Here is an 11,972-nt window from a genome sequence, read left to right on the forward strand (position 1 = left end):
GCAGCTACAATGATGATCAATTCGTGTCGTGTTTTCAGCTTGATTGAGAAAAGCACGGTCCGAAGGTCCAAATACGATTTTTTGAGAAGTGCATTGTATACTTCCAGTGTGAGAGATTTTGATTCTTCACACGAGCCAAGAGCCATGGTAATCCCATAACCAAATGCCAACGACTGAATTATGTTTTGATTTAATGGGTTGTAGTATGGCATAATGTAGTTGTAGATGAAACCTCCATCAGGACAGCGAAGGCCATCACCACAAGCGTCCAGCTGGGTAGTGCAAGAAGGCCTGAATGAGTGTCAAGAAGTGAGAGTCAGTGGAGATCAGGAGAGTGAGACGCTTAAGGCGCAAGCTGGCCAACCTGAAAATCAAGGAGTAGGATAAAAAGAGGCCAGAGAGGGATGCAGCGAGAAGGACCATCAACCATATCCATGTCCATCTAAGCGACTCTGGTGCGAGAAGTCGGCCCAGTGTGAGGGGTTTTGTTGGAGTGGGCTGTTACCAAATGAAGTCAGTGATGCGAAACAAAGGAAAAACGCTTTCAGCAGCTAACAACGAGGAACTTACATGATGCACCGTTTGTTCCTCAAACTGAAAGGTTGCGCTTCTTGTGTGTTTTCTCCTCTGAATGTTGCTGCTGGTGGCAATTGGACGTTACCACCTGGTACACGCTGCTGTGGGACGCTCGTGCTTCTTGGAGGCACCGGAGGGCTAAACGCAGACATCCTGCATCAGCTTCTGCGGTGCAAGGACGCTGATATTGTTCTTGGCTGGTGGGCTGGTAAGCTTGGGCTGGTAAGTAATAAAGAACAAGTTGCTGAGCAATCGGAGGAATATATGAACAAAGCACTCTATTTGGATCAGGCACAAAAATTTGGAGCATTGGTACAAGTCCTAGCCGAGGTGAGTGATCGAACTCTCCCTGCTAGATAGGAGTCTACTTATGATCCTCACAGTGTAGTTGATCTAGTCTGACAAAACGGTTTGCACAAAACCAAATTGTCCACCACCGTGTCAGAATGTCGCAAGTCACATTATCTACACGTTACAAGGATTCCTCACATTGACTCACTGTGTAGGTTGTTGTGGGTGAACGCATCCCCCGTTATTTGTCACACTCTTTCGCTGCCTCTTACGTTATACCTTTTCTAGACAATTTCTACCATCAAGAGCCTTTAAGACACTAATCAACTACTACGAAAGATGCCTCCAAGTGCAGAAGACGTGCAGCCCGATGTCTCGCAATTGCCCGCATGGGAGTACTATCCCACTCCTCGTCGAACTGGAATGAGAATTGTAGGTTTTACCGTCATTCCAGCACTCTACAAGTTGGTAGAAGTGGGAGTCTAGCTCCTGTTGCAGGCAATCAGCCACTGATCCATTTTCTCGCCTTGCTTCCGACATCACCAATTTCCAAATGCCCGACATCGGATCCAATTCTGACTCTTTCTACGATCTTCTTAGGTCTGTATTGGAGCAGGTTGTGCCGGTGTATACATGGCATACCGTGTTCCAAGAGCTCTAAAGGATGTCTCGCTCGTGATCTATGACAAGAACGTGAGTCTTTTTGTCCAGACGTATCTCGCAACTTTGACCAGTTCGAGGTCGTTTCGTTCTTGTCAATTCAGCGTTGTGTGTATTCCCTTTGGAATCATAATGACTTACCCTGCATGTTTGCTCTTTAGCCAAGTCTAGGAGGAACCTGGTTGGAGAACAGGGTAAGACTCTACTGTCAGACCACTTTATTCGTATTTGTATTCTAAGTGTCTTTGAAATTAGTATCCCGGATGTGCTTGTGATATTGCTGGTAGGTTTCTACACGTTACAATTCCTTGCCTTTGTGTTTCTTTTTGGCTGACTCTCTTTTTGCAACACAGCACACCACTACAGTTGGTCTTTCGAACTCAACCCTAACTGGACTTCCTCATACGCTGGTGCCGAAGAGATATGGTACGTTGCCATACCAGTCCTACCATCACTACATGTCATCACCAAAAACACCCTTGCTCACTCATTTTCATTGCATCTAGGCGTTACCAAGACGCAGTCGCCGACAAATACGACTGTAAAAAGTACATGAAATTCAACACCCGTATCACCGACGCATCCTTTGATGAAAAAGCCGGTGTCTGGAAATTGACTGGAACTGGCGCAAACGGTGAAGCTATTACAGATGAATGTGAAGTCCTTGTTTCTGGAATGGGAGCATTGAACTCTTGGAAGTGGCCTGATATCAAAGGTCTTGAAGATTTCAAGGGAAAGAAGATGCATACTGCTGCTTGTAAGCATCAGGCGGTATTGGACGGCCTTTTTTTTGGTATCTGACTTATTGGATTTCTCTTTCAGGGGACCAAAAGTATGATTTGACTGGCAAGACTGTTGCCTGTATTGGGTACGTGAATATTCCTAACGGAATTTGGGTTCTTCTTGTCCATTCTTCTTTTTCTCCCTCTCCCAAAACGAACTCAAACTAACCTCCTCTGTATCAATAGAACTGGAGCCAGTGCCATCCAAACCATACCCAAAGTCCAAAAAGTTGCTGCTCATTTGGTATGTTTTGACCAAATTAGAGCTCGTTTAGTCGCTTTTTTCTCGCTTCTCCTCTGATGCAAAAACGTACATTCACCAAATCAGGACGTCTACCAACGCTCCCCCGTGTGGGTCCCCTCCATGCTGGCCGGCGACACCGTCACCTACACCGAAGCCCAAAAGCAACGCTGGCGCGACCACCCCGAAGAACTGAAAGCCTTCTACGACGCCTTCTGCGACGGCTCCGAAGACGGCTTCAAGCTCTTCATGGCCAACTCACCCGGAAACAAGGAGTGGCTCGCTACCGTCCTCAAGAGATACGAAACCTTAATCCCCGACCCGGCATTCCGTAAAAAAGTTACTCCAGACTACGACATTGGATGTCGCCGAATCACGCCTCACGAGACGTATCTGCAGGCAATCCAAGAAAAGAATGTGGATTTGATTGTGGAGAAGATTGATCATATTGTTGCGAATGGGGTTGTTACTAAGGATGGTGTTTTGCATCCCGTTGATGTGCTGATTACGGCTACTGGGTTTGATACTAGTTTCATCCCGAGGGTTGAGATAACTGGGTTGGGTGGTTTGACCTTAAAGAAGGCTTGGGTAAGTGGAGTGTCGTTGTGTTGTGGAGGAGTTGGAGGAGAGGGCAACCTTTGCTGAATTCATGAATTCGTGTCTTTTTTTCGTCGTGACTGAAATGTATGTATGGTATCTTCTAATCATTCCTTTACAACACATAGAGCGATATCTCTGAAGGATACCTCGGAACAGCCGTAGCTCAATTCCCTAACTACTTTGTAAGTGTCTTTCTCGTGCATTGCACGCTTTTGGGGTTCAAAAATATCCGTAACACATTCCCCTTCCTCCCCTCCACCCAGATGTTCCTCGGTCCCCAAACTCCAATCGGACAAGCCTCCCTACTGCCATACATGGAAGCCCAAGGAGACGTAAGTCACCAAAAACACGTATTGACCCCGTAACATGAGCATTGACTCCATTCCCTTCTCTACGCCAGTACATTATGAAATGCATTGAAAAAATGCAAGTAGACAGCATCAAGTACATGTCTCCCAACGTGCAAGTGCAACGCGAATTCAATGATTGGAGTCAAGCATACTTGAAGAAAACCGTTTGGGCATCATCGTGCAGTTCTTGGTACAAAGATGCTAAGGGCAGGAATATGGCTATTTGGCCTGGTAGTGCCAAGCACTTTATAAATTTCTTGAAGACACCTAGAATGGAGGTATGAGGGTGACACTGCGGTTGTTGTTTGTTAGCAATGTCCAGGTTGTGGTGGCGTGCATGATGCTAAAAAGACTCTTATCCTTGCACTGTAGGACTATGATCTCGTTTACACCAAGGCCAACCGATTCGAAAACTTGTTGGCAAGCGGATTAACCCGATAAGCCTACTGAAACGAGAACTCTTCTGTAAAGCCACTTTAGAACGTATAGTATCTCGAACTTTCTTTTAGAATCCAAGACATGTCTGCCACCGGTCTCCAACTCCCATTTTTAAAAAGCAATCTAGTACTAAAGTCTCCTGTCTTGAACCTTCAATAAAACAAAAGTTAGAATTGAAATCCAATATCCATATTTGCTGTCAAAGCGATTTTTTTGCTTAAAATGTCTTTGTTCTGTTTCAGTTGCTTCGAATTTCAATTTATAATACAAAGTTGGTGGTTAATAACATTGGGCAAGCTTCTCTTTCCTCCTTCCATTTCTTTTCCTTAGTGGGGTTATATATGCGACTTTTTTGAAACAAACAAAATAAGAAAAAAGATATATGCCACCTAATCTAATCATCTTCCCTAGTGTCCCCTTGCACTCCTCCAGATGTGATGGCTTCCTTGATCATTCCAACAATCTATTGTTCACGTTGGTCAGCATTCCCTTGTTGAATGCAAAAACGACGGCTTCGACGACAATAATAGCACATACCAAAGTTGCCCAAAAGATATGCAAAGCCTCTAGAAGACAGAGTCCAGCAATGAAGGCGCCTAGTACAGGTCCATTCGGAAGGGGAAATCCATCCTCACTATAGCAATATTGTCTGAGAATTGCAAGAAAAGGGAGTCAGTACCTTTCACATATCACACTCATAGCCACTTCTCGACTGTAACTCACGTTATGGGATATATGATGTAACGTGGAAAAATCCAGTTTCGAGTATAGATAAAGCAAGCAGCAAATGTTGCGAAAAAGACATTGGCCATCTATTAATGTTACGATGCGGTCAGTTTCATGTCGTCCACTACACGTCGACTCAACAACAAACTCACCAGCTCATTATTTGTGTAATGGAAACACTTTGCTAATTCCATCCATGGGTCCGACACGTCATGAACCAAGACAATGACAGAACCCACTCGATAGAAACCCATCCAATATGAAAAGAAGATCAAATTACATGTGATGATGTGGTGGCAAAACATTTGCCAAAAGTCCTTGAGACGTGGTTCAAAGAAGATTGCTATGGCTTGAGCCGCATAGTTTCCAAATGATACAACATAGTAAACCTTCATCATATCACTATTTGAAGAACGCGGGTGAGTGTCTTTAGGGCTTTTTTTGTTACGAATCAATCCATTTCCAACGACATATACCTCATTGGCGCCATCTTATCTTGCCAACCGACAAAGTATTGTGAAGGGTCTAAAGCCCAAGACTCTTGTGACAAGACAATGAGTCCAAGGGTTGATACAAAGGTACTATACCAGAGTTTCCAAGCGGCAACCTGGAATTTTTTACGATCGTCTACAATAGCTTTGGCTTGATTTCTTCTAGCCATTGCTGGTGGAGTACTCGGGGCAGTTAATGGAGCAGTGTTGTTGTTATGAAGCCCATTTGTCATAAGCTTGCTCTCCTTCTTATCACGATTGCTGTTGTCTTTACGATCATCGTCGTCATCATCGCCATTGGCATCATTGGATGCTTTTGATGGTGACGTAGCTGGTTTACGATGTCTTAAGGGAGTGTGCCTCTTTACTTCATAGTCGACAATGTTGAGTGGGTCGGGTAGAGCAGCGGCTACTAGATGACCTAAATCCTGTTGATGATGATTGTGGTTGTGGTGATGGTGTCCGTTCTGACGAGGGGGAGTCTTGTTTCCATCGTTATTGTTTATGATTGAGTCGTATGGCGGTGGAGTGGGCAACTCTAGTTCCGAGTCAGGTAGTTTTGCGAACGAGCTATTGTTTAATTCTTCTAGGTCGATAGCCGAGTCAAAGTCCCGGATTGGAGGGGAAGGAGGGGCCGATGGGACAAAGTAGTGCGATATTGGCTGTAAGGTTGAGAAGAGAGAGGGTATATGAAATGAGAGCGTTAGATTCGGTGAGATAGATTGCAAATTTCAAATGATCTGAGGACATAGAATCAATATTGCAAATAATCAGGTTGTTCATGGTAGCAGCCCAACAAGTAACCAGAGCATGCATCAAAATTCCCAACAAATTGACAAACTTCGCATTAAACCAGCAATGCGAGAGATAAAGGGTACAGATAAAGAAGGAACAGTTATACCTTCAATACGAGCCTAGATATCGCCTGTTGCGAGACCAGGAATGCGCCCGTAGATGCTGCTAGATATAGAAAGTCCAAGTCCTCGACATAATATGCTCTCCACAAAAACCCCCCAGCTTGAACCATGGTTTGAGCAAGAAGATACGCTTCAGCAACAAGGCAACGTGGTTTGGCTCGTCTTGTCTCTGTTTTTTAGGATGCTCCACCCGTTTTTTATGAGCGGTGTTTTGACGAGGGAGATGAGACAAAACAAGCCAAACCAACTCGAAAGCAACTATGCAGAACGCATTGTACGAGCACAGAACTGATTAAGAACTATTAAACACCTGCAATGAGCGCGTTTACACGTTCTTTTCTCGTGATGGGGACATGATCTCGCCTTGATAACATTAAAGCTGCATCCTTGGCAAACCATGTATCCAGATCTATTTGGAACGGAATTGATATGTGTCATAACACGAGATAATGCTCTTCTGGTCTGTGAAACGGCTTCAAAACTGTCATCGCACAGTGTGTCTGGCTTTTTCTTGGCGTCCAAAGCAAAGAAAAAGCACATTCGACCAGTTCCTCCGTGCAGATCAACGTGTTTTATGATTAAACCAACACGTAACCGATCTCTTTACAGTTGCAGTTCAGTCAAATTCATATGGAAGCTACAACTTGCTGGTCCTTTGGCGATATTTTGTCGTTGGCAGACAGCATAATGACAAACCAAGCGAAAGGTGGACTAGTGGCCTACCTTTGCCATAGAAAGTCTCTTAGGATTATCCTTGTCGTCATAATAGGGGCTTGTTTGTTGGCAGTGACGCTCTACTCTTCGGAATTATCAACAGACATTCTACATCGAACGAGCCCGGTGCAGGAGACCCAAATAGAGAAAAACAGTCCTGCAAAGGGTCATTCGCATCTAGATCATGACGAGCTAGATGCTTATACTGGTAATCTGGTGTAGTTGCCCCCTCATCATCAACCCGAGGCTAAAAACCACTATACCATCTATAGCTACTAGAGAGACCACAACACCGTCTTGGACTGCTCATCTGGAAGCTAGGCAGAGTACAACTCTGAAGCAGGCCACTCAGAAGTATAGGTAAACTTGGCGAGGGGTTGCAACTTTGTCCACACTTTCTACGCCGCTGCAGAGCGCCTTGACTCGACTGACTCGACTCATACATTCTTTTATTCCAGACTCAAATACGATCGGGATCCGCCGCCACATTTCGATAGATTCGTAAAGTTTGCACTTGACCACAAATGCCTTATCGACGAGTACGATCTAATACAACGAGATCTGGCTCCCTTTAGAAAGATGGACCCAGAAGTCTTGAAACGAAGAATAAAAGCTCTTCTTACTAGTGATGCCATGACGAGTTATAGTATACGGAACGGGCAGGCCCAGAAGGTGCAGGAAACCTATCTCAATGGCGCCTGGGATAACTTTATCAATAGTGTACGTTGCTGTGGGTGAATTCACTCTTCCCCTATCCTCGTTAGAAGATCCTCGTTAACCTTCGAATTCGTTGTTTGACAAAACTTGACTGACACGTCATGCCTCTTGATGTTTATCTTGATTCTTTTGGTGCCTCACCATCAGTCAAATTGACTACTGACACGCCATCTCAATCATCTAGCTGGCACCACTTCTACCAGATATGGACGTAATAGCCAATGCTTTGGACGAGCCCCGTGTACTACTCAACGTCTATGATCCATCAGCACTCTCTCACGCAAACAGTACAGATCCCGACCCAATATTCCACCATCTAGAACGCTCTCAACACCACGACCATGTACATTCTTCTTGTACGGTCCAAACCATGGAAGCACTACCAACCGAGCACGACGATGATTATAATGCTATCCATGGACTACTAGTAGCTCCCGACTCATTCTCATATACACACGATCTATATCCAGTATTATCACCAACGAAGATTCATCCATGCTTCGCTGATATCGTAGTACCACCTGTGTATTATTCGACTGTATCGCCATCTCTCACGGACGACGTGAAATGGGAAGACAAGGAAGCCAAACTCTTTTGGAGAGGATCAACATCTGGTGGACACGCAGTCAATGGCAACTGGAGACAGTTTCATAGACAGCGATTCATGCTCCTAGCCAAAAACCGTACAGATGTAGACGTGGCATTCACAAACATTATCCAATGTGATGAAGCCGATTGTGAAGCCCAAAAGCTTGAATTCCCGACAGTCCCACAGGAGCCATGGGAAGAACATATAAAACATAAATGGCTATTCGATACAGATGGTAATTCCTTCTCGGGACGATTCACTAGACTGCTACGATCTAAATCACTGGTATTCAAGTCGACTATTATGATTGAATACTTCTCGGACTGGGTGCTGCCTTATGTGCATTATATCCCTGTGTCGCTGAGTTATGATGATCTGGATGCTAAACTTAGATGGGCGGCGGAGAATGATGAGCTGGCGAAACAGATTGCCGAAGAGGGTAGTCGTATGTCAAGTAGATATCTTAGACCACAGGACATGGAGTGTTATACATTGTTGCTTCTTATAGAGCTCGCTGCACTTCAAAACTTGTAAATAATACACCATTGTATACCGAATAATGTAGTCAGTTAGAAGTAAAGTAAGAAATATAATTTAAACATTGTGATGAGCAAAAGATGTGTATTATGGTGGTTCAGGGAACACAAATCTCTATGCATGCAATCCAATTCCGTAATATATGAGGGAATGATCAGCTAATCTATAAAATTTACCAAGACTTGTTTTCAGTTGTGTTCTTTGACATTACTCCACGCCATAGTTCCTTAAAGACTTTCCCTAAAAGTGACTGGATGTTAAAATTGAGGTACAAGGTAAAAACCCACGACTATTACCAACACACATAAATATCGTACCTTCAATGATAGTCTTTTGCAAGATGGGTCGCACATGACACGTCTTGACACGACCATACCATTCTCCCCGTGTCTGTTCACCATACAGAATCAGATTACCAGCAAACTTGTGTCCACCAGTATGCGATATCCCACACACATGAATATTATATTCCAGTCCCTTCATTTCTTCAATCGCCTTTTGAAACTCCTCAATCAGCATCGGCCCAGCAACACCACACCTCTTATCCCGCTTCTTATGCGTACACACAAACACAACCACATCCTTCTGTCCCAGCTTCTCCACAACGACACCCGACGGTATCTTATCATTCACCAAATCCTGAATGACAGCACCAATCTCTGCGAGTTTCAAACCACGTAAAATGACATTATAAGGGAATACGAGGATATCGACACCCTTCCCTTGAGCCTGTGCATCACTAATATGTAGACCTGTGGTTGATATGTCGATGGCAGAGACCAAGATGCGGAATTTGGTGACTTTTTGAGCGAGTTCCATGACTTTGGATGTGATTGTGGTTGGATCTTCTTCTATGCGTTCGGGCCATTGGCTGCTGCTTCCTTCTATTATACAGAGATGCAGCGAGTAGGGTTTCATTGATCCGAGGAGAGGTTCGTCGTAATCGATTCTGGTGAGAATGTGAAATGTTAAGAGTTGATGTGATGTTGTAATTTCAACAGGCGAATGAAGGAAAGCTTCACGTACTTGGAAGCCAGTGTAGCAGGAAGTTGAGGATGAGCACATCCCTTCTCACATGCAGAGCATGGATCTTCATCTATAAACGTCTCTGTTGTTGGGAATTCAGCTTTCGGCCTACTTATCAATTCCTTTATCTTTAAAGCTGCCATCACGAGTAGGGTAGTCATCGCTCCTATGCTGACGTTGATTTCGGGTATAGCCAAATGTCTTGGCAAACTCAGCAACTCATTCGCCCTTGAAATTTGAAATCACGACGTTGCAATCGGTTCGCCAAGAGACCGGGGTGAACATTGTTCACGTTGAAAGTCGCGGTTTTACATTCAATGATTCCATAAATGATCGTTGTTTTGATTCTCAACGGGCGCGTTTCGTGAAAAGCGCAACTGACATTGATGCATATAATGATTGCTCTAGCCGTAATCGCTGTCTCTTTCTCCCGACGTGTTGGGCGACATCCCCAGTGTCCTAGCGTCCTAGCTATGAAAGGTCGAGACTTTCAACTTCAAAGCACCTAACTTGATACAACTCACACATTTATTCAGTTGAAGGATTTAAGCATTCAGAAATCGACTCACTAACAAAACGAAACTATTTAATTTCTCGGCTTTACAAACATTTTAAGGCCACTCTTGAATCCGTGGGTTACACTGGTTGCATATCGAGGACTGAAGCCAGGATCCAAGCTGAGTTCAAACCTACAAAAAAGTCATCGATGTGTGAGCCCACCCAAGCCTCCTCAAGCTACATCCAACTTTCCAACTTGCCTTTGAATGAGAAGAGCAAGAACACATCGCATCTCAATACCAGCCAGTTTTTGACCAATACAGTTGGGAGAACCTCCACCGAACACCAAATACGTGTATGGTGGGGGCTGGTAGCCTGGTTTCAACCATCGTTCGGGGCAAAACTCGTTGGGGCGTTCATAGTACTTTTCGTCCCATGTCAGACAGTGCGAGACACCAAATAGCAACGTTCCAGCTGCAATCTTGTGTCCACATAATACTGTATCTTGTGTCGTTTGGCGGGGGAATCCTCCCGCTGTGGGCAGTAGTCTGAGAGATTCCTTTATGACAGCATCTAAATATCTTTTACGGGGAGACAGTTAAGACGAGACATGTTCAAGTATCAAGATATGCGGCTTGATCAACAAGGCCCTTACTTCATCTGAGGAATGTTGTCACGGTTTGGGAGACCAGTGCGTCCCAACACTGAGTCTACATCTTCTTGCAACTTCTTCATGACATGAGGATTATCAGCCAACAATTTGACGGTAATTGCGATTTGGTTAGCTGAGGTATCTGTTCCACCCCAAAACAGATTAAATACATTATGTGATATTTCTTCCGTTGTGAATCTATAGACAGGGCGTGGGCACAAATTCAATAAGAGACTGATGAAAGACCTTTCAAACCTTTCGGAGGCATGAACGTGTTCATTGGCGGCCAAAAGACGGTCAATAATATCCCAATGGATTGTAGCCTCCCACTTCTCTTGTTCCGTCATGGTATCCAACGCTTTTGAAACTTCACCAGCCTTTGAATTGCGAATGATCTCCTCTTTACGCTTGATTATCTCTGCCAGATAGCTTCGAATAGGAGCGGTTATCTCCTGCCCGACTTTTGCTGAAATTCCGCTGGAATCCCAAGTTGAAGGACTTGCGAACAACCTCTGCATTAATGAGTTGAGTATCACGAAAATGTAAAACACTTATAACACCTGCGAAAAGCTTGGAGTTGATGGCTTACCGCATTGAAAAAGTCTGTGAACTTGACCAAAGCTTCCTGCACTGCAGCGTGTTCATCACTAAGTTCAGCACCCTTCCTCAAACTCTTGACCATGCCTAGGTAATGTCCAAACCCAATCTTGCCACTAGTAAAGCATGTTGAGACACGTGTTTGACTTGCTCCATAAAGAGGTCTTACATCACATCACTAGCAAGGTCATGACAGTAGACTTGTACATCAACCGACTCGTTAGCCTTTGCAGCGTCTTTCCATTGATCAGTAACTTCATCCATGATTTCAATGACAGCACCAATAACCTTGGTAATTGCAAGGGGTAAGATTCAAACATACATGGGAGCAGATCATTCACACTATCACCATAATTACATGATGAAGATGAGTCGGCCCAAACGCAGGTTGCAGAATCTTGCGAGTGCGTGTATGTGCTGGACCAACAAGAGGAAACACGCCCTTGTCCATGATCCCTTCAGCAGCTCCTGATAGGGTACCCCATTTTTGGAACACAGTCTCATTCGCGAGTATTTCACGAGCTGCGTCTGGATGGCAGACGTAGACAATATGGTATCCAAACCCGAAAT

At 44.4% G+C, this 11,972-nt stretch overlaps 4 protein-coding genes across 4 annotated transcripts; 2 read left to right on the forward strand and 2 right to left on the reverse strand.

Annotated features, from left to right (window-relative positions):
- Positions 1–1,206: 1,206 nt before the first annotated feature.
- On the forward strand, positions 1,207–3,941 carry SmJEL517_g05874 (uncharacterized protein; the record flags this gene model as incomplete). Its single annotated transcript, XM_031171800.1, has 13 exons — positions 1,207–1,335; positions 1,468–1,560; positions 1,689–1,721; positions 1,783–1,810; positions 1,881–1,953; positions 2,034–2,284; positions 2,350–2,395; positions 2,496–2,553; positions 2,638–3,138; positions 3,276–3,332; positions 3,414–3,482; positions 3,551–3,778; positions 3,873–3,941. 13 exons carry the CDS (start codon positions 1,207–1,209, stop codon positions 3,939–3,941), a joined length of 1,635 nt encoding a protein of 544 aa, XP_031022225.1.
- Positions 3,942–4,332: 391 nt separating this feature from the next.
- On the reverse strand, positions 4,333–6,182 carry SmJEL517_g05875 (uncharacterized protein; the record flags this gene model as incomplete). The annotated part of the gene is made up of 6 exons (XM_031171801.1): positions 4,333–4,401; positions 4,476–4,572; positions 4,662–4,750; positions 4,817–5,066; positions 5,141–5,817; positions 6,057–6,182. The coding sequence occupies 6 exons, from the start codon at positions 6,180–6,182 to the stop codon at positions 4,333–4,335; spliced, it is 1,308 nt and encodes a 435-aa protein (XP_031022224.1).
- A 577-nt stretch (positions 6,183–6,759) lies between these two features.
- SmJEL517_g05876 (uncharacterized protein) lies at positions 6,760–8,626 on the forward strand (the record flags this gene model as incomplete). The annotated part of the gene is made up of 5 exons (XM_031171802.1): positions 6,760–6,994; positions 7,059–7,146; positions 7,245–7,506; positions 7,688–8,537; positions 8,601–8,626. The coding sequence occupies 5 exons, from the start codon at positions 6,760–6,762 to the stop codon at positions 8,624–8,626; spliced, it is 1,461 nt and encodes a 486-aa protein (XP_031022227.1).
- Positions 8,627–8,801: 175 nt separating this feature from the next.
- SmJEL517_g05877 (uncharacterized protein) lies at positions 8,802–9,816 on the reverse strand (the record flags this gene model as incomplete). The annotated part of the gene is made up of 3 exons (XM_031171803.1): positions 8,802–8,869; positions 8,947–9,578; positions 9,656–9,816. The coding sequence occupies 3 exons, from the start codon at positions 9,814–9,816 to the stop codon at positions 8,802–8,804; spliced, it is 861 nt and encodes a 286-aa protein (XP_031022226.1).
- Positions 9,817–11,972: the final 2,156 nt, after the last annotated feature.

This window comes from Synchytrium microbalum (genome assembly GCF_006535985.1).
Source record: "Synchytrium microbalum strain JEL517 chromosome Unknown SmJEL517_scf0063, whole genome shotgun sequence".
In the NCBI taxonomy this organism is placed as follows: domain Eukaryota; kingdom Fungi; phylum Chytridiomycota; class Chytridiomycetes; order Synchytriales; family Synchytriaceae; genus Synchytrium; species Synchytrium microbalum.